Here is a 21,825-nt window from a genome sequence, read left to right on the forward strand (position 1 = left end):
CTTTCATTGGTAATGAACATTAAGGATCAATCATATTTACTTATACATTCAGCAAGTAATTAGAAAGAGAGAGTCTAATTGTGCTCAATCATCATCATTATCATTGTTAATCAACATCTAAATTAAAATTACAACAACGATAAAGGTTAAATGATTAAGAATCAAATCAAAAACAACAAACAATCAGAATAAGAAACAAATTAAGACAAAAACTGTGTCAATGATATGTGACAATTTAGTACAAAATAGTGATTAAAATAATCACTAATCAATTATGGATATTAATGGATCTTGTAATCATGTCAATAATACCAATAATTGCAACAATCAATCAGTTAACAACAGGTAATGAATTAACAGTAAAAAAAAGGTCGTTTAATTGTTTAATTGGTTGTTAATTAGATGACAATTTGTATTCAAAAATCAAGATTAACTCTTGAAAGGGAAACCCAATTGATAAAGAAGAAACAATTTGATGGTTGACTGATTAATTTACTTTAAATTGTGAGAAAAATTTATCCTTTCTCTCAAACAATTTACTACAATAATCAACTAATCATCAACTTATATTCCCATTTAATCATCTTCTTCCTGATCATATCAAGGTGATCATTTTAAATTGTCGGTAACAAATACATTTAGAAGAAATTAAATAAAAGTTAATTTCATGATCATGATTACTGGAGGATAGTAAACAATTAACAACAATTAAGAGACTAACAACTAATTCATAATCAATATCAAACTATTAGTTAATTGAGTAAAAGTGGATCCGGAAAAAAAATGCTCAACTTAAAATTTACATTAATCAATAAATGAATAATGAACAATTTAATGATTGGAAATTGAAATTCACTCAATTAATCATTTTTATTATTCATTATCAATAACAATCAATTAAACAATCAATAAGTTGATACCTGACAATATTGTGTGAGAATTGAAAATTTGTTACAATCAAGAAAATTTTAATTTCCAATCAAATTTTATATAATCAACACTCATCGGAAGTAGTTAATTTTTTTTTTCATATTATTGATTGTTGATTGTTTATTGTTTATTGAAGATGTTGATTGTTGACGTTAATGATAAATTGTATTATTTATTATTAAGGTAAGGAGATCATCTTATTGAATGTTTAAATTGTGAGTTTCTTTTTAATTCAGTTTGTTCCTGATTGTTGTTAATTCACTGGTGACAATTTAGTTCAGTGTTTAAACTGATAAACTAATACAACAACAATACATAACTAAATTACCGCCATCAGTTTTTTTTGTAACAATTGATTTAGTTAATCACGTTTGTTAATTGTAACATAAACAAAATCAGCATCTTAGTTAAATTTTGTTTCTTCCGGATGATTATCAACACTAATCAACTTTAATCACATTTACAATTGATTAACCCTCTAGTTTAATCATCATTATTATATTGATAACAATCAATGACAAGCTTTTTGTGGTTTACAATTAAAATTGATTTAATCAACATTTAACAGATTAAAATTACATGATTAAGTTAATCATTTTAAATCTTGTTGTAATAATTATATAATCATGATTAACTACAAACAATTTAACCAACCATTTAATTGTTACCTCTAATCTATTGACAATTTGTTAAATATTTAACATAAATAATTTAGGAAATAAACAATTAACTTATATTGATTAACAATCATCCAGTTTAATTTGTTACTAATTGATTAATCGTAGTAACAATTAGCTAATAAACTTTTCCAGCTGATAGTTAATCATTTTGTTAGACGTTAATTTCCTTGACAATTAACAATTAGATTAGCATACTTACCGACTTAATCAAAGTTATCATATTTCGTAACTTTCGCCAATTACCAACAATTAGTAAATTAACTACCTTATATTACGATGATTAAGATGAAATTAATGAACAACCTTGTACACGATTGAAGGACAATTTATTAATCTATTGACCCGGAAAACAATTCAATTAAAAAGTTAACCTTAGCTCATCATTTTTTTTTCGCAATCAACAATCAAGCCTAAGGTGATTTAGTTGATCAACAATTAACTCTCACAATCAATTAATAATAATCTAACTTTTTTCTTTCTCTCTCCCTTTAAATTGTTAAACTTTTTCAATTTCATTTTGCTCACAATTAACTGTAAAAATCGTTATTTACCTTGGAAAATTCAACTAATCATTATAACAATTAACTGTTTGCATTGGTAAAAAATTGTGTCTTTTTTATCTGTATCATTATTATCATCATAATCATCACTATGATGGGATAATTGTTAATCATTTAGATTAGCAATTGATACAGTTTTTGAGGCCATGACCTGAAATCTTGAAATATAGTTAAACTTTCACCCAATGTAGATGGATAAAGATGATTACTAATTGACCGATAATCAAGAAGAAAAAAAAAGATCGTTAATTCAGTTCTCCCTTGACCCTGAGTCCATTTCCGAGTAACCTTTAAACTATTATAACAATTTACTAATCATCTGAATGAAAAAATTGAACAATCGCCAATGAACTTGATCAGATAATTTAGTTTGTTTGTTTTGAGCACAATTTATCATTTTATTTTGTTTTATGATTAACTTAATGAAGATAACGGTTAATGATGATGATGAACATTTTCAACAGGTAATTTTTTCCAGCAAAAAAAATATGATGATAATAAATTAGATGAACCATTGATGATGATGATGATGATGAGAAGATGAGAGATGACACAATTTAGTTAATGGCAAAGAGAGGATATTGTAATAGAGATAGAAAAAGATTCCACTCTTTGTTAACAATGGACAATGGTCAGTGTGTGTTTGTTTTATTAGGTGATGGATAAAAAAAAGATGGCTGTTGATTATTTGGGTCAATTGTTATTTACCATAAACGGTCAGTACCATTGGTTTGTATGGACATTTGGCTTTGGATGATGGACAAGGATATTTACTAATACATTCAGCAAAGATCCGATCACATTCACATAATGAGAAACCACATTTATCCTTTGATTGTGAATAATCAGCGAGAGCTATATGGTTAAATTAGATGAGAAAAAGTAAAATTAAACTTTCGAAACAATTAAAGTTTTTTTCGGGCAGAAAAAAAAATGGTCAGTATATTGGTCAATCTAATGGTAATCTCTTTGGATTGACCTCTTTTCCTTAACACCAGATTAAATTTTAACATTAACATTAACATTTAAAAGGATAATCGGATTGGCACAAGATAAGATTAACCTGAGTGTTAATTAGATTCCTTAAATTGTAAAGTGAAAGTGAAACCAATACTAAAGACCATAAATAATCAGTCTAATTAATCAATAAATTGCAATATTCAAACATAAACAATGATGCAAGAGTAATGGTCAGTTGAAGTGCTTGTAAATGTCCAAAAAAAAAAACACTCAATTAAAAGTGATTAAGAAAAAATTACTAATTGCTGAGTAATACGTAAACTACCTAAAGGTTAAATGAGTTAATAATAATAATCAAATCAATGGAATGATAATTCCAATTATTATTACAATTAAGGTGAGCAAATGATTAAAATGATAACTTGAAGATTCACAAGACTGGATACAAATTTGAATGGTCAACACAAAGAGTAACCAAGTGAAATGAAAAGTACAAATATTGTTATGATTGTGAAGAGAATTAAATTTTGATTCTATTAATTGATTAACCTATTATTAAATTAATCACTCACCACAATTAGCATAACCTGGAGCAACACAATCCCAACTGTATGGCATAAGATAAAGGAGCAATTGATGGCAAGGAGCCATAGCATAACAATGATCATGTTTAAGACAACATCTGAAACAATTAGAGAAATAAAGAAAGAAAGAGTTAATTGTTGTAACAATTAAGAGTGTACAGTTTTCAGGTGAGACACAATTGTTTTACTAATTAGGTGGGAAGAAAAGGAGATATAATTTAAATGGTTCAATTAACCTGTCAATGGGGTCAACGGGTTTACCGGAACCAAAGAGGCCACAGAAACACCCGTAGCCTTTGTACTGAAAAGGTTCACAACCAGAGACACATTTAATCATGGAAGCCAATTGAATTAAGCCTCTTTTAACACGAAGGGAACGATGAACACTATTAGTTAATTGGTGATGATGATTATCACTATCATCCAATAACAATTTACTAGTAACATTTGAGCTTATCATCAATTGATTACTAACATTTTCATCATTTGCTATTGGTATTAGTTGATTGGTTTTATTTTTGTTGTTGACACTTTTTTTATTGATTTTTAAATTTTCAGTGTCACTTTGATTGTTAACACTGATTATCAATGAGTTTGATTGCATCTCAATGGTTTTAATTATGATTATTTTATCGGTTGAATTGTTAATTTGTTGATTGTTTTCTAATGAGCTAATCAGATTGATTAAAATAAATAGAAAAATTAAAACAATCGTTAAGCCAAATGTAGTTGTGGACATTGGATAACGAACTGAGGATAACCTTTGTAGAGGGAAATTGATCATTTTGTTCAGTGTGATGATTTAGTTGATGATTAGGATGAAGATGAAGATGAAGATGAAGATGAAGATGAGGGTAGGTAGAATAATAGGTAAATTGATAATTACTGTCCTTAATTACCGTCATAATAATACGGTTACCATTGGACTAGAAAGATTATCTAAAAACCTTAACATTTCACACAATTGATGAGAAAACGACAATGAAAAAACACCAATGGAAAAGTTATTAAGGATAAGAACAAAAAAATGGTCGTTAGCTGAGTGAATTGGAGGTAATCAGGTAAATCATCACAGGTAAGAGTGACACGAGGAGATGATGGAGAAGAAAAAAATTTGAAAAGTTGAAAAAATCGAAAACGAGAAAAAAAAAGAAAGAAAAAAAATCGAATCAATATTTTCAATGGTTAATTGTAATCCCTTTGGCACGAACACACAGTTGATGTTGTTGTGGTTTAGAGATGAGGATGATTAACGGACGATGATGGTGAAGGTAGAGATGATAATGATGATGAAATGTTGATGACACTGAAGATGACTAAGGTGTAGAAAGAGAGAAAGTGAGAAAGAGAAAGAGAGAGAGAGAGAAGATGAAGGAAAAAAAAGATGAAAGTGAAAACAGTAATCACGAAGTGAGAGTTTCAGAAAAGAAGATGAAGAAAAAAAAAGAAAATGGCTCGAAGCAAAAAAGAAGAGAAGAAGAAAAGTGAAAGTGAAGAAAATGCTCGTCGAACGCGATTAAATTTAATTGTTTCGGTTATTGTTGGTTGATCTTCGTCAATTTATATATGAGAAAACACCGATTCTTCAACCCAATTGTGAATTAATCAATTCACTGGGTCATCCATGGGACAGAATGACCAGTAATCATTTTCGAATAGAGAAAAAAAAAACTTTTCCAACTTTTCTGTTATTGTTGTTACTCCATTGAAGATCAAGTGTTAATTGTGATTAGTGAAAGTTACTTTTCTTACTCTTCGGTGGGTGGTTTTAATTGTGGTGGAAATATTAAACTGAAAAGGAGGAGAGATAAATTGTTGAAATGGTTTACCAAATATTGTTTAAGTTAATTGTAGTGATTAAGATAATACCTGAAATATATTAACTACTTAACAGTTAACAACAATACGAATACATTATAAATATTGTTTTAAATGTCGATCAATTTTAATGATTACTTTTAATGTCTCTCTCATTGTTTGTATCTGTTAAACTAAATTAATTTGATCTAATTTTCCTAATTGGCCAATAGAAGAGAGAGAGAGAAAAAAATAAAGGCTAAATTGTTACAATTATCTTTTAATTTACTTTTTGTTTGTTGATTGTTGATGGTCGTTAATTAATTGATTTCACTGTCATTTATCTCATCTCATTATTTGGAAATAATATTTTTCAGATTCCGGGTCACTTTGTATTCATCAATTAAGTTTCCGGTCAATATGATGACGATGATATTGTTAATATAATTGTAGTTAAATAGATACACTGTTTAATAATCATTTCGAATGATTAACAAATCATTTTCGAAAGTAAGAATTAACAATTGAAGAAGAAGGAAGATTCAAGGAGCATAACGATAATTTAAATTCTCACGCAACGTTAGCTTGATTATTTAGTTAATTAGTTGATTAACATTTTGTAGATTTTGTTACCTGATGATTAAATTGCTTCCTGGAGAAAGTGGAATGTTTAAAATTGACCAATCTCTTTTTTTTTACTTTCTCTTCCATCTAATTATTATCCATTATATTCTGATTGTTATTACTCAAATTAACTGACCCTTAGCTGGACATACATTCACTTAATTAGTGTACTATTATTTTTGATTGTTACAGTTTAATTGTTGATTTTTATGGTTCTCTTGCTAGTGATTAGATCATTTAATCAACGTCAATCTGGTTCCATGTTGTTGTTAATTGTTGTCAGCATTTTACTTTTTCTGTTGATTTTCTGGCTCTGATTTCTCAGGTTCGAACTGATCAGAATTGTTTTTATTTTCCCGCTTTCACAATTCTCGAATCAAGATCACTTTGTTTTTTTTTTGCTTCCACGTTGATATTGTTAGTTGATTGTAATTGAAAGACTGTTTAATTTAGTAACAGTTCTATGTCATTTGGATCTGGATCATCGATGAAAAGTTTTGCCACAATTTCATTTGATTGCTGGCGATTAGATTTACATGAAATTTACATGAAGATAATCAGTTGATTATGAGCTCAGCTCATTAAAGGTTGAAGGGTTAACAAAATCGACAATTAAAAAAAAAGGGATAACAAAGATTATGGATCATGAGTGATTTTGAAATAATTAAAAGTATTTTCCAGTGATTTGATTATCGGCAAAAATAATCTTCTTCTTGGCCACTGTGTATGAGAACGTTGAAATCTTTGAAACTATCGTCTTCGTCTTCTCTGACCTTTGACATGCGACTATCATCATCGGTTGGAATAGAGGTTGATGATATTGAGGAATCAAAAAAGCTCAAACTAAAATCAGGCTTAATTAGTTTCCTCCTCGTGGAAGCTGATGATTCAAATGAATCAGTTGGACTTGAAAGAGGCTCATTGAATATGTTGGTTGATTCCAAGTTAATCAATTTCTCATCATTCTGTTGACCAAATAAACTATCGGAAGGTGACGGGAAACAATTAAATGTCGATATTTGTGGTTTCATCATGACCTTGGAAGATTCTGAAGATGATTTTGAAGGTAATCTCAATAACTCCAATGATCCTGAAGGTAAATCAATGTCACCTTTACCCATTGAAATTGATCCTGGTGATGATAATGATGACCCAATGGTTGGTGACAAAGGTGAAACATTTTCACTCAAGGCAATAAAAGGTGATTTTGGATTAATTGTGATGGTAATTTTTTCCATAGTAAAGGTATAGATGAGAATAGCCAATAAAATAATATTCAATGATAAAAGAAACGTTGATGATGGACAATAACATTGGTCAGCAATTAAAGGGGAAAAGGTTGAATGGTGATCACAATCATTGTAATATTGGTAAAAATAGTCCATTTTATTAGGTATCGGTAATGCGACAATTTCAAAGTCAAGGTGAAAATCAGAAAACTAAAAGAAAATACCCAGTGTTAACCAGCAACAATTTAGAATGACAATTAAGTTCACAAGGGAATTCAAATTAAAAATTGAAAAGAAATTAAAAAAAAAAGAAACGAAATGTTTTCTTTTCTTTTCGACCAACAGATGTCACTGGAATCGGCGAAAAAAATTCTCAATGTTTACATTTTGTTCATTGATTAACATTTGGTGATCATCTTGTCAATTTAATTGTTATATTTAATTGTCTTTCCGTTTAACTATGGATTTATTTCCTGTTTTCACGGGAAAACAAAAGATTGGTCCACTTGATCGGCCATTACCGAAGGTGAAATATGAGGTACGATTGATGAGTTAACTGTTTCTATTTTATAACAATTGTCACAATTTGATTTTCTCTTTAATTTTTTTTTTCGTTTCTCTCCTTCTCTATGCAGATTAGTGTGAATGCATTTGCATTTTTATTCTCAGAAGTGGTTCAGTACTGTCATAGTAAAGTGTATACAGTTCCCGAGTTACAGAAAAAGTAAGTTGGATGTGAAAATTGAGCTTTCTTATTGTTATACTTTGTATCTTTCATCATTAGACTTTCAGAGATGGGTTATCATATTGGACAACGAATGGTTGATTTAATATTTCTTCGAGAGAAAAATTTCAAAAGAGAAACTAAACTAATCAACATGCTGATATTCATTAAAACTAACCTGTGGAAAACATTGTTTGCCAAAGATGCTGATAAATTGGAGCACTCAAATGATGATCCAACAACATGTTAGTTAAAAATTGAGAGAAAAAAACAATTCATTCAATCTAATCAATTTCATCTCTTCCACATCCACATAGATTATATCATAGAAAGTGATCCAATCGTCAACAAGTATATTTCATACAATAGGTAACAATTTATTTCCATTCTATTAACAACAATTAACCATTTTAATTGCCAAAAAATACTTAATTTCTCTTGCCTATTCCCACAGAGATAAAGGTAGTTTAAATTGTGCTTCTTTCATCGGTGGTATAATCGAAGCTGTTTTAAACGAAACTGGTTTCGTAAGTTAACAAAAACCAATCAATTTCGAATCAACTAATTGATTAAATAACTGATTTAATTACAGAATGCTAAAGTTACAGTTCACTGGCACAAAGGAACCACTTTCATGATTAAATTTGATCAAGCTGTAATCGACCGAGATAAAGCCAAGGAATAAGTGAAACAAAGATCACAAATTGAGATCACAATTAATGGTGTTTTTATAATTTTAATCTCAAACAGAAAATCAAAATTCCTCAAAATTAATAAATTATAATTTACAATTAAAATTGATTCAATTTTTTCAAAAGAAGAGAAAAAAAGAGACAATATGTTTACAAAAAATTCCAATAGATGGAGTTAATGTTGAGAGGGAAACTTGAAGAGGGAAAATTTTCCTCTGTTCTGATTGGTTGATTTTTAGAAATTTGAACCAATCACATTTGTTAGAATAAAAGTTTGAATTTATTTGGTCTTTGTTGTCAAAACTTGAGAGGAAAATTTTTCATCTTTTATTTTGGTGATTCAATTAATCTTTTGACTTTAATCTTGTTTTAATTGTGTTTTATTTTAATTGTTGTGTGTTTACTGTAGTTTAGTGTATCATCTATTATGGCTGATGAATCGCAACATGATGCCAGTTGGTATCTTTGTAAGGAAAATGTTCAACCTCTTGCCAAAGGTCGAGATGTTAGTAAGATTGAAGAATCCGCTAGTAAGACTAATTGTCTGGACATTGAAAGAGCTTCTTATGAGGAGAAGATTTTATTAGATGATGGTGATGATCCTCTTCAAAATTGGTTAGAGTTTATCGATTGGATTGAACAATCTTATCCGTGTGGTGGTAAAGAAGGCAGATTAATGGATGTTCTAACTGATTGTGTTCAACGGTTCATTGAAGATTCTCGGTATGGTGATGATGAAAGATTTTATTCGGTTTTTGCTCGATATCGTCGTCGATTGTCTGAACCTTTAGAAAAATATGATTCCCTGTTTGCCAAAAAAGTGTTCACTAAACTAGCAAGTTTCTACATTGATTGGTCTTGGCTTTTTGAGACTGCTGGTAATTTTAAAGAAGCTGATAATGTTTTAGATCGTGGTTTGTTGATTGGTGCTGAGCCTCAAGATGAGATAACAACTGCTCGTGTCCAACTTCAAACTAGACTTGCGAAGAAAATTGTTTGTGGAGAAATGGAAACAACTACTGAAGAGCCTCAGAGAAAAGCTTTAATTGGTTTGAAGCCTCGGATAAAGAAAGATGTTGCCATCGCTCCAGTAGATCGTGTCTCATCAATTAAAATTGGCTCTCAAGGATTAGCTAGTAGCTCTACTAAATCATCAAATTCTATTCCTTTAATTTATGTCGACGAAGAAAATATGACACCTGATCAGATTATGCCAACAGGCTCAGTTAAATCATCTATCGTCACCGATACTAAAGAAAATAGTATGAAACCTGGTAAATGGTCCGATTTTCGTATTAAGAAAAAGCCGATTGCTGTACCTCGAAGTGAATTTGTTATCTATGAAGAGGAAGATGAAGATAAAACAGTTACTGGTGACAGTCCTCTTAATGCAACCATATCAGCTGATGTATTCAAAGTGAAAAAAAGAAATGACGATTCACCGCCATTAGTTAAACCAGAAAATCTTGCCAACCAGAAATTTTATTGCGATTTAGACAGAATGTACATTGGTGGAACAGAGTATTCATTTGAAGAGATTCGTTACAAGAAATTTATCAAAGCCAAAAAAATGAAGGAAGACCACAGGAATCGCCAGGAACACATGGAGGCTTTACTGCAGAGAATTGCTGCACTCGAAGAAAAGATCGCCGAAAGAGAAGAGAAAGAAAAAGAGAAAGAGCAAAAGGATAAAACAAGTGAAGAAGCTGAGAAAAAAAGAATTGCTGATGCTGAAAAAGAACGAGAACAACAAGAAAGATACCGAGAAATCAAAGAAAAAGAAAGAAGCTTGAAAGACAAAGAACGAGAAATTAAAGACCACGAGAGAGAAAACAAAGACCATGAAAGAGAATCGAAAGACCAGGAAAGAATAAGAATTGACGCTGAATTACAGGAAAAAGAAGAAAGAAGAGTTCAAAATGAGCTTGAAAGATTAGCAAATGAGTCTGAAAGGTTGAAACAAGAAAAAGAAAGACAAGAAGGTGAAACCGAGCGAATTAATGTTGAAAAGGAGAGAATTATGCAAGAGAAAGAAAGAATCATGCAAGAAAAAGAAAGAGAAATCAATGAGAAAGAAAGAGGAATCAAGATTAAAGAGATGGACCAAGCGATCCAAGGATTAGAATCGAAATTATCAACACTCATAAAGTTATTTCAAGAAAAGAAACCAGAAAATTGTGAAGTATCAGCAATCGTAAGAAATTTACTAAATGGTTCTTATGATGAGTCTCGATTCGATAACACTTTAACCATGCCGATTACTAAACCTCCCGTTCCTGTAAAAGATTTTACAATTTACAAAGATGAACCCACAGAGAATGCACCTCTTATCCGTTTCGATATCAGTGAACCTCCTCGTGGCGGTGAAAGCACTTTAAAGGCCGATGCTGACACAACCACATTAAAACAAAAGCTTGAAAAGATGGACCCAAAGTCCGATTTTGAACATATTCACCGTGGATCTATGCATTACCGTCTATCAGAAGCATTCACAATGATGGTCCCTCACTCCGAAGATGAATGTCTCCCAAAGTCTTGTTCCACTCCCGGAAAATAATACTTTCTATACTTTTTACAATCAACTGACTAACAATTGTGAACAAACAAAAAAATTTCCAATCATCCAATCAATTTAATCTTTTAAAAATGTATCAACTCACCCAAAATCCCATAAAAACACATTAAACACAATGTGTGAGATTACTAAAAAGCAAACATTGTAATAACCACTAAACCATTACTGGTTGATTAATTGTAATGGAAAATGTGTTCTTTTTTAATTGTTAATTGTATTGATCACAAATTAGAAGTTGTATCACCTCGATTACTATTGATTACAGCAGCAGAAGCAGAGATGAATTGTTTAAAGGCCGATCGATATCTTCCATCCATTGCAAAGTAAAGAAGAGGATTAATACAACAATTAAGCCAGGACATGATGGAAGCCATTATATGAACATAGGGATATCTATCCTGTGGTAATAAGACATTGGCAATCATTAAGGGAGCAAAACAAGTGATAAAGGTGAGAAAAAGAATGACAATCATCTTTGTCATCTTTAAATCTCTTTTCCATGTTTTCCTTTTCATGTCTTTACTTCTGGTTGGATGGAACATCACTTTGAACCAAATTATCGAATAAGAAATTAAAATTGTTAAACTTGGCATGAAAAAAGATAAAAGAAAGAGAAACTTTTTCGGTGAACCATTTTGATATCGTAAAATGGTACACGAAAAGGTTGAAGGTTCGAGGCCAAATTGTCCCCATAGTTTGAACATCGGAAGTGAAAGAAGTAAAAACGGAAATAACCAACAAAAAGCGATCATAATGAGAATGTAACGTTTCTGATAAATTGTATCATAATGACGATAGAAAGTTATTGATACTAATCTGTAATCGAACAGAAAAAACAACAAGATGAAATTTCCAATTGAGGAGAAGTTAATTGTCTTCTCAATTCTTACCTGTTAATTGTTATCGCTGTGATTGACATTAAAGAAACGGCGACATTTGAATAAAATAAAAATGGATAAAGGTGACAGATCAAATCACCGAAAGGCCAAGAGCAAGTGTAGTAACGGATTGATGTTAATGGTAAGTTAATTGAACAGAAAATTAAATCAGCTATTGCCAAGTTGATTATGAATTTAGTTGTTGGATTTGAGAGTAGTTTAGAACTTGAGAAAAGGGATAAGATAACAATTAGATTACCGGGAACACCGATTAAGATGATGATTAATGATGAAATTGTTGCCAAATCAGCAGCACCTCGAGGAACCAGAGTTGTACATTCAGATGAATACATTTTAATTGTGGACAATTGTTAGTAATTAATAACATCCTTCACAATTAAACTTGATTTTGTTAACTAAAAACAAATTCAATTACAAGTCAATAAACTGATTGATTAACAAATTAGAGAGTAAGGAGAGAGAGAGAGAAGAAAAAATTTACAAAGAAAATAATTTTATCCTGTTTCAAATTGTTGATCAATTTGATTAATCAAGAAAAGCGGATTTCCTTTTGTTTTCATTTTGTTCACATTGATTGTAATCAAGAAAAATTATTGATTAATCTATTGTTTGATAAAAACATAATTTAATCAAAAATAGATTTAGATTAGGATAATGGTCACTTCATTTTGATTAACTGGTCATTGTTTCATCTTTGTAATTAAAATATTGAAACGATTGTAAATTGTTTCAATTTGTCTCTTGAACAATTTCAGGTTGATTGATTTGTAAATTCATCTCTTCAATTGTTTCTTCTTTAATTGTTGATGATTGCGATTCTTCTTCTTCTTTGAGTAATTGTTGATTTCTCTCATCAATTCTGGCCTGTTTTCTTTCCTGTTTCTCTTGGAATCTTTTCAGTTCACTTGCTTCCAATTCCTTTGTGTCACCACCACAAATACGGAGAAAATGAATCCGTTCAGTTTTCGAGACAAAAGGACGAACAGTAGTTTTACCTTTCCAAATACATAAAGGTATAACCATCTCCTCGTTAATTATCTCACCACTCGGTGATTTTGAATTTAATTGTTCACGATAAATGGCAACTATACAACCACTTGGTAATGTGGAAAGTTTTTCCTGAGTAACTTTTTCCAATTCTTCATGAGTTGTCATCTCTTGGCTCATCAGAAGTGCCATTTCGCTTGCTGTTAACGGAACCATATTATCTTTATCTAGGTAAGGATAAAGTGACGCTAATCCCTCTTGAGTTATCCGATACCCGACATCGCAAACTTTGTCATCGGCTCGTGAAAATAGACGGACACCAGCGTTAATGAACTGAAATAGAGAAAGAAAGGAAAAAGAATCAAAATTGAATGAATTAGTTATAACAATTCTTAGGAAAATTTGATTTAATCTCTGTGTTACCTTTACGTTAGTTTCGTTGTTGGTTATAATATCACGAGCAGAAGATGTAACGAAGTAAATGTTTCTTTTGGCTCCTAATGATCGAACAACCAGTTGATTAACTGGAAAATCATCTGAGATTTTGAAGAATTTTTTAATCTCAATCCATTCCTCGTTTTCAGGGGTCAGGAAAAAGAAAGGATCTTCTTTGAAACCAAGCGATCGTCGTGGTCTCTTGTTTGGATGGTCAGGTTTAGGTGGTTCCGCTTCCTCTGTTATCGATTCTTCCGTTTTAACATTTTCAGTGTCACTATTTGAGGTCAAATCTTTTGGCTTCTCCCAGGGAAGATAATCAACTTTTTTACGTAAAACTGCAACAAAAAATCCTCCAGTATTCTGGTAATGAGGTAAAATACGAAGACACCGATTGAGGTTAAGATCCTTGGCGTTTGCTGGAGGAAACATTGACTCACGAATTTGAGTTCTCAAGTTTTCCTCAACTTCAGCAAATGAATTGACAATTTTAGATTCTTTTTGCATCACTACCCATGTTTCGAGACCAGGAAGATATTTAAGTCCAGGTAAACGATTAGAAACATCAACAAGCTCAACTGTACCCTGACTTTGTGTTAACAGTGAAGCGACAACAGCTTCATCTTCAACTGGATTTAGACTACAGGTTGAATAAACCATCATTCCGTCTTTGGCCAACATTTCAAGAGATCGTCGACCAATTCGTAGTTGAATGTTGTGAAAATTGTTACCATTTGAAATGGTCCATTTTGTCCAAACGTCGATATTTTTCCTAATGGTTCCATCACCCGTACAAGGAGCATCACAAAGGACTCGATCAAATTTAAGCTTAGTTCTGGTTCCATTTGATTGAGTGAAAAAATTGGGCATTCCACCGGCATCATGATTACAGATAATGAAACAAGGTGAATGTAATCGTTTCGCTTGATGAACTAACATGTAACACCTTTTATTGTCAACATCATTTGCCACCACCATACCAGTGCTAGAAAGTAAGGAAAACAAAACAATGAGTGAAAACTTGGTTAGTCAAAATGTAAAATGTTTCAATGGGTCAATCAAAATGACCGATGGAAAAATTAGTCATTTACCTTATGGGTAATGAGTTTGGATCAGTTTGTTGTTGCTTGGATTCTAGATTAACATCTAACATCTCAATGATTTGAGCTGTTTTTGATCCTGGAGCGGCACAAGTGTCCAAAACTTTATGGTGAGGCTGAATATCCAATAGTAAAGGTGGAATCATGGAGACTGCTTCTTGTCGGCTGATATAACCATTTTCCGATTCTGAGACAAGAAAAGAGTGTAATCGCTGTAGAGCTTCAGATTTTCTTATCTCAACCCGAGAATAATTGAATTGAAATGATAGACCCTCTTTATCCCAAGGAAGAGCAGCAATGGCGGACACTTTTTTACCATCAGGGTTAACGATTGCACTAAAATTATCATTATTATTAATCATATCTCGTAGTTTTAATGTTTGTCCCATGCAACATCGGTTTATACGAAAAGCGGCCGGTAATTCATCTCTTATGGCAAACATAAAATCTTCCCATTCCTCTGGTGGAACAATTTTCTGAGCTTTATAATATTCAACATAAGTATCATTTTCTTTAACTATGTCGGCATAATTCACTGGTTTTCCAGGTCTTCTTGGAGCTCGGCCACTTTTCCGTTCCTTGTTTTTACCTTTTCCTCTTTTATTACTAAACCGTCGACCCATTATTACCTCTAACGATTCAAAACTCACGATTAAGAAAAGAGAACAGATAATTTAACAAAACTCCTTATCAAAATAAAACTCGAAATAAATTAAAACAATCAAAGAGAAACAAAATTTGACTAACAATCACGAATCCAAAACAAGTTGAAATTTAAAAATCTAAAATGTGACTCATTGAACTGAACCACATGTAGAATAAAAAATAGCGCCAAATTTGAATTACTCTTATTCTTTCGGAATGTTAATTTAATCGTTAATTAAGTGAGTAATTTACCGTGAGTTTTACACTAACAATCAATGAACTGATAATTGGATATGATCAGTAGCTAATGAAATCATGCAATTGTGATGATGAATAATTGAATCGTTTTCTGTATCGATCTGAATATTGATCAATATTTATATCAATAAATTGTTGCCAATTAAGTTCATTTTTATGGATAAAATGAATTAATAATTAAATGTCAATCAGAAAATCTGAATTTTGATATTTAATGAAAGTAATCAAATTATATTGAGAGGTAATTGTTTGTGACAACTTGCGAAATTATTGATAATTCAAACCAAATCATATCTGTTGATTGTTATTTACACTAAATTTTTATCAAATTGCTTTGGAAATCAATAAATTGGTAGACAAAATTCAAATGGTTAACTAGATTAAATTGTTTGCGTCAATTAAATTTTAATACGATCATAAAATTACAATGTAAACACAACCATTGTTAAAGTTAATTGCATTTGGACAATTAAAACAAACTATTACATTTCATAGTTTACTAACTATAATTAGATTGATTTATTCATTAATCTGATTGGATGAATAAGTTAAAACTTTTTCAATTCAGTTTATACTAAACACGTGAGTGAATTAATCGCTAACAATCAGTTATTGTTATCTGACACAATTAAACTCGAGACACAGTAATGTCTCCGACAATCAGAACGTGTTCAAATTTCAAGTTTGATTTGATTGAAGTTAATCTTTAAAACTAAATCAGTGATTAATCAAATCTTCTTATCCAGTATATTGTTATTATGGTCAATATAACTAAGAAACTGTATCACTTGATTATTTTGCTTAATTGTTGATAAAATTTATCTACTCAAAAGATCCATAGGTGAAAGTCAATAAGAATAAAAAAGTTATTAATGATAACAATAATTAACTTAATTATCTAATCACGAATAAGCTGAATATTTTAATAACACGAATGCTGATTTCTCATTTTGATTAATTACATAAATATCTAAATAATTCAAACTAATTCAAACTAATGAAAACCTCATCTTGTCAATTAAAGCAAGTTCAATAATCGACGATATTGATTTTGATTGTTTTGGTAAATTAAAAAATTAACGCGAATACAGTTAATGATATTGACGATAATTTGAATCGAAGAGTGTTAATTGTATTAATTATTTCATTGCCACAACGGTATAAAGGAGAAATGTTGATGCCGATTCCAATATATTCTGAAATGATCAAAAGAAAAAATGTTTGGTTCAGTAAAAGACTAGAACAATTAACAAGAACAATTTAAATTGTATAATTACCAGAACAAAATGATGAGTTGAATAGTTGAGCGAACCAAAAATGTTGAAAAAGTTTCGATTCTCAATATGTTCCAACAAGTTAATTATCTTCAATTTGTATCCAATTGTTAAATCAAGAGTAAGTGATCGTCTTAATTGTGAGCAAAATGAATCAATCTGAGAAATAGAAAATTAAGAGTAACAATTAGAAACTTGGTCACATTTCTATCAAAACAATTTCTTACTTTATTTTGTCCATAGGTGCTGATGAAAAAATGAGTTGATTGTCCAGCTAGAAATTGGTTAATAGTGAAAACCACAACAGCACTCAGAGTGTATAATGGCAATGATACAAAACAAGCAAGATAAAGGCAAATTAATTGCATAGAAAATGAAGAAACATGATTACAAGTATTGATTTGATTGTAAAATTGATAATCAACAATTAATTTCTTGATTCTTTTAATATAGTTAACACTTAGTCGAGATAATTTTCCTGAAAATTTAGACTTCACCTTATTATCAAACTCACAAATTGGATAACTATTAATTGTAACCGACAAAGGCAAAGATATTGAGTTAATTGTCTCAGCAAATTCAATTATCGAAGTAAAATAAATGAAATTAAAGTTATATGTATACGAAGCAAGTAATAAACTGTAGACCATTGTCACAATCATCCAGAATATTAAAAATATCCAATATTTAAATGGATAATAAAATGCTGAAGGTAAAGCACAGAAAAATATTATCAATCCAGATCCCCATGGGTGTATAAGTATTGACTTGGTTAGTACTTTTGAGACGAATCGTAATCGTGGGGACAATCGGTGATAATCTAATAAACGACCAATGGTTATCCATTGTCTAAGTTTCGGATTAGATTCACCTTGATGGAAAATATAAATCACCCTGAATGCACAGAAAGTCCAGATAATAAATGCAGCGGATGATTTTGGCTTGAGAATTGGCGGTAAAAAGATTGTAAAATCACCAATGATAAACGAAACATCATTGATTTCCGAAACTACTGCCATGTAGGAAAATCTGAATACACTTGAAATGAATATGATTAAAGACAAAAAAACATACCAGCGTTTTGATTGTTTCGGAAAAGTCAAGTAATTTAAGTCAATCAAGACGAGATTAAACAATCTTCGTAACTCTGGATAACTTTTAACTTTTCGCTTATTAGATTTTTCCACATTCATTTTGGATCATATAATGGACGATTTGATACACTAATAATTAGTGACTGCTTAGTCGAATTGATTGCTAGTTTAGATATCTTCCGTAATTTCATTTATTGCTTCCTTTTTCTCAGATCATCTAACATGTAAGTCAACCGATTGAGCGTGAGTGTGTTCATTAATAGCCAATTTCAATCAATTTTGTGAAATTTGATTCAATTTTATCGATTTTTTTCTCATTCACTTATTAGAAAGTTATTCAGCACGATAATTAACAATAATAATCAAAAGAAATCATATTTAGCTCAATGAAATTATCCTACTAATTAAACTATAGATAGATGATAAATATTTGAATTAATTTACTAAGGGTTTATGGTAGTGGTCGGCAGTAATTAGAGAGTCGATGATTTAAGAAGAGCTACTTTCAGATTCATCTCTTAAAAGATTTCCGAATTCAGGTGAAGGCTTATATTATGGCGAATCTATTGTTGTGAAAGAGACAAATTATAACAATTATACGACTAATTCAATCGTAATTTACGTTCGATTAATATGCAAGTAGGGGCATTCCATACTACTCTGGCACAGGAAGGGGTGGGGAATACTACTTCCGCTTTCTTCCGGCCCCTCCCCCTCATAAACCTCCCCCCAAATGCACTCATGCATAACCAAAATTAAACAAAATTGTGATCACTCAACCGTGAAAAATTACGCAATCAATTGTGATGAAATCATCCATCGCATTGAGTAATCTCTCCAATAATCGTTCCATTCCTAATACAACATAGAGAGGAAAAAAACTCAAAGAGAATCAAAGAGACTAAAAGAGACTGAAGAAATAGAGAGAGATTAACACAGGAGAGAAAAAAACACAAGAGAGAGAGAGAGAGAGAGAAAAACACAAGAGAGAGAGAGAGATGAAACTTATCAAGAATTGAGATGGAGATATCTGGTATAAATTATAACATTTATTAAAGTCTTCATCAATTGTAGATGAAAACAAAATTGACATGAAATAAAACACTATGATATAAATAAAGCAACTTACTTTTATGCTTCGTATTTGATGCTCCAATTTAGAATATGATTCAGATATATTTTATCACAAAGCTTAAGTTCACAAACTTTAAACAAAACTTTCGAAAAAACTTTAAAAGAAACTTTAAAAAGAAACTTTGTTATAAAACTTCAAACTTAAAGATCTATTTTATCGTTTGTCTTACGAATACACATGATAAAATGATCATTTTTTCGTTCATTTATTTATTTATGAAAAAAAATATAATTGTTGAGACCTGTAATAGATCGTTAAATTTCATTAATGGTCTTAAAGATCATTAAATTTCTTTAATGATCGTAAAGATAATTAAATTTCTTTAACGATTATTCAGACCAGCTTTAAGGAGAGAGAGAAAAGTGGGGTGTGAAGTGGGTTAATGGTGTGTGGTGAAGAGAAGGAAAAGAAATTAGTTTAAGAGTTCATTTGTAAATGAAGAAAAAGTTAATTTGTAGAAAAAGAGGGGGAAAGAAATTTGGTAATAAAGAGAAAAAGGAAAAAAGAAAGGGTGAAAGGTGGGGGAAGAGACAAAGAGAAATTGTGCCAGAGTGGTATGCTTTGCCCCTACTTATGCAACTTGTATTCATCATAATATTTTGTTGACAAGTGCCATGGATAACAAGATTATAAAAAATGCAAACTATTTCCTTGAATCTCAATCTGATTAGATTCTGCCATGACAATTAAAATTAATCAACAGGAAAAAAAGACAATCAGAAATGAAAACCAAATCAAAAGACCAAATAACAAATAAACAACAACAAAATACTCAAAGACTGCGAATCTCAATGATTAAACTGAATTAAAACACTGAAACTAGCCAATCAAAAAGACTTTGCATCAAATCAATAAACTAATCAGTGTCTTAATTACTGTCAAACAAAACAAATCAACAACTGAATCAAAACAAAAAAATGATCATATGTTACCCAAAGGGGTTCTCTCATGTGATTTAAAAAACAAAATCAACCCAATACGATGTTAGCGATCATTTAACACCAAGGCAAACACCTTACAGAAATTATTAGCAAAGGAGGATTGTCGTTGAATCTTAGTTTTGAGTTAAGAGTTGAAACTTTGTGTATTTGTAAGGCCACATATATTTGAAGTCCAAATATATTTATTTTTTCCTGATCTGATAAGTACAGGGCTATTCAGCTATTTATACCGATGTTTTTTGCAATTTTCTCAGCAACTAAGAGTCAAAGAGACACGAGACTTGAGTGATATGAGTTTGAGCGATACTTAATTGTCATATCAAAAGATCAAGGTCATTCAGGTCATCGGTGAAATAACGCGTTTCGAGTCAGCTGAAGGTGGCTCAGTTATACTCCACATTGTTTAACGCTGGAAAATGAGTTTAGAGATCGTTGTTGTTACAGATCTTGAGATATTACAGTTTAATTGAATAACTGTTGAAAATCTTCTATTCTTCTATCAATTTATCTTTTGATATGACAGTTGAGTATCGCTCAAACTCATACCACTCAAGTCTCGTTTCTGTCTGTTCGCAGTTGCTGAGAAAATCGCAAAAAAACATCGATAAAAATAGCTGAATAGCCCTGTAGTTTCTAGAAAATCGAGTTCGAAGTTAAAATTTCGGGTCGCTTTTTCTCAGCAACGATGGGTTTTAGATCATGAAATTTTTATTTTATCGACAACTTTTCATGCCCTTACAGAAAGTTAAATTTGTTTTGGTAAAAAAAATATCCAAAGTGCTCCGGCCACAATTCCGTTGTATTTAAATAAATGGAAGGCGATTAGTCCCAAGTGCCGAGAATGACCTGCAACTTATTTTTGAGACTAGTATGGTTTAACATTGTGAATCGAGCACTTTTTTCATTTGATCAACAGTTTTACCGGAATGAGAGAGTAGCCTTTTATCTTCGAGGGATAATAGTAGTTAATCAAAAGATGACTCTGGATCATGTTGAGGGTTTTGGATCAGGTGGTTTCTGAATCAAAGTGAGGGTTTTGAATCAAGTTTTTCCTGAATTTTTTTTGCGTGAAATTTAAAAAAAAAGAGAAAGTTTAATTAATGGAAATTAACGAAATTTAATGAGCTCTTTTGTCAATTAATGAATAGAATTTTGATTACATAGATATTACAACCCTCGTGGGTTCTCCTTGAATTTTTCAGTATTCATTGAAAATTCTTGTTTCATTTTCTTCATCAACCAGGGAATGAAATTTCTTCTTCTCCTTCCTGACCTTCTTTTATTTTCAGCATTTCTCTCATTTCCATGTTCTCCCTGTGGAGGGCTTCATTTTTGTGAGCTTCTTCGTTGAACAGCTTGTCCAGTGCTGATATTTGTTCAACCAAATCATTAATTGTTTTATTGCTGTTTTTGGTAATTAGAATAGCCTTGGCTGATGTCAGATCAGCCAACTGTTCTTTAATTATCACCTTAGCCTCGGCTTGATTTATTCCATGTAAAAATGGTATTCGGGCCATAGCCTTGAAATTTAAATCAACCTTATAAGTCATCGGTCCCGGTTGGCTCAAAAAACGTCTAATATAATGTCATATAAAATTATGACGAGCACAATGTTGAAAGTAAAAAGTGATCTTCTTGATTAAATGAACTTAAATGTCGAAACACAGTGACTAATAAAACGATACATAAAGTTAAACAGAAT

General features: G+C 30.9%; 6 protein-coding genes across 6 annotated transcripts; 2 read left to right on the forward strand and 4 right to left on the reverse strand.

Annotated features, from left to right (window-relative positions):
- Positions 1-2,534: 2,534 nt before the first annotated feature.
- LOC128395752 (otoconin-90-like) lies at positions 2,535-5,065 on the reverse strand. The gene is made up of 3 exons (XM_053356228.1): positions 3,951-5,065; positions 3,703-3,812; positions 2,535-3,025 (listed from the first exon to the last, which is right to left on the reverse strand). The coding sequence occupies exons 1-3, from the start codon at positions 4,496-4,498 to the stop codon at positions 2,871-2,873; spliced, it is 813 nt and encodes a 270-aa protein (XP_053212203.1). The 5' UTR covers positions 4,499-5,065; the 3' UTR covers positions 2,535-2,870.
- Positions 5,066-7,741: 2,676 nt separating this feature from the next.
- LOC128395753 (trafficking protein particle complex subunit 5-like) lies at positions 7,742-8,885 on the forward strand. Its single transcript, XM_053356229.1, has 6 exons — positions 7,742-7,902; positions 8,000-8,088; positions 8,149-8,333; positions 8,406-8,457; positions 8,543-8,615; positions 8,681-8,885. The coding sequence occupies exons 1-6, from the start codon at positions 7,825-7,827 to the stop codon at positions 8,771-8,773; spliced, it is 570 nt and encodes a 189-aa protein (XP_053212204.1). The 5' UTR covers positions 7,742-7,824; the 3' UTR covers positions 8,774-8,885.
- Positions 8,886-9,011: 126 nt separating this feature from the next.
- LOC128395750 (mitotic checkpoint serine/threonine-protein kinase BUB1 beta-like) lies at positions 9,012-11,495 on the forward strand. The gene has a single exon (XM_053356226.1). It carries the CDS (start codon positions 9,208-9,210, stop codon positions 11,335-11,337), a length of 2,130 nt encoding a protein of 709 aa, XP_053212201.1. The 5' UTR covers positions 9,012-9,207; the 3' UTR covers positions 11,338-11,495.
- Positions 11,496-11,535: 40 nt separating this feature from the next.
- On the reverse strand, positions 11,536-12,587 carry LOC128395751 (protein trapped in endoderm-1-like). Its single transcript, XM_053356227.1, has 2 exons — positions 12,246-12,587; positions 11,536-12,171 (listed from the first exon to the last, which is right to left on the reverse strand). The coding sequence occupies exons 1-2, from the start codon at positions 12,584-12,586 to the stop codon at positions 11,577-11,579; spliced, it is 936 nt and encodes a 311-aa protein (XP_053212202.1). The 5' UTR covers position 12,587; the 3' UTR covers positions 11,536-11,576.
- Positions 12,588-12,859: 272 nt separating this feature from the next.
- On the reverse strand, positions 12,860-15,558 carry LOC128395749 (RNA cytosine-C(5)-methyltransferase NSUN2-like). The gene is made up of 3 exons (XM_053356224.1): positions 14,768-15,558; positions 13,665-14,661; positions 12,860-13,574 (listed from the first exon to the last, which is right to left on the reverse strand). Exons 1-3 carry the CDS (start codon positions 15,397-15,399, stop codon positions 12,984-12,986), a joined length of 2,220 nt encoding a protein of 739 aa, XP_053212199.1. The 5' UTR covers positions 15,400-15,558; the 3' UTR covers positions 12,860-12,983.
- Positions 15,559-16,088: 530 nt separating this feature from the next.
- Positions 16,089-18,862, reverse strand: LOC128395754 (uncharacterized). The gene is made up of 3 exons (XM_053356230.1): positions 17,181-18,862; positions 16,957-17,112; positions 16,089-16,875 (listed from the first exon to the last, which is right to left on the reverse strand). Exons 1-3 carry the CDS (start codon positions 18,144-18,146, stop codon positions 16,819-16,821), a joined length of 1,179 nt encoding a protein of 392 aa, XP_053212205.1. The 5' UTR covers positions 18,147-18,862; the 3' UTR covers positions 16,089-16,818.
- Positions 18,863-21,825: the final 2,963 nt, after the last annotated feature.

Source organism: Panonychus citri, unplaced genomic scaffold, assembly GCF_014898815.1.
Source record: "Panonychus citri isolate SS breed McGregor unplaced genomic scaffold, ASM1489881v1 Contig00141, whole genome shotgun sequence".
Taxonomy (NCBI): Eukaryota; Metazoa; Arthropoda; class Arachnida; order Trombidiformes; family Tetranychidae; genus Panonychus; species Panonychus citri.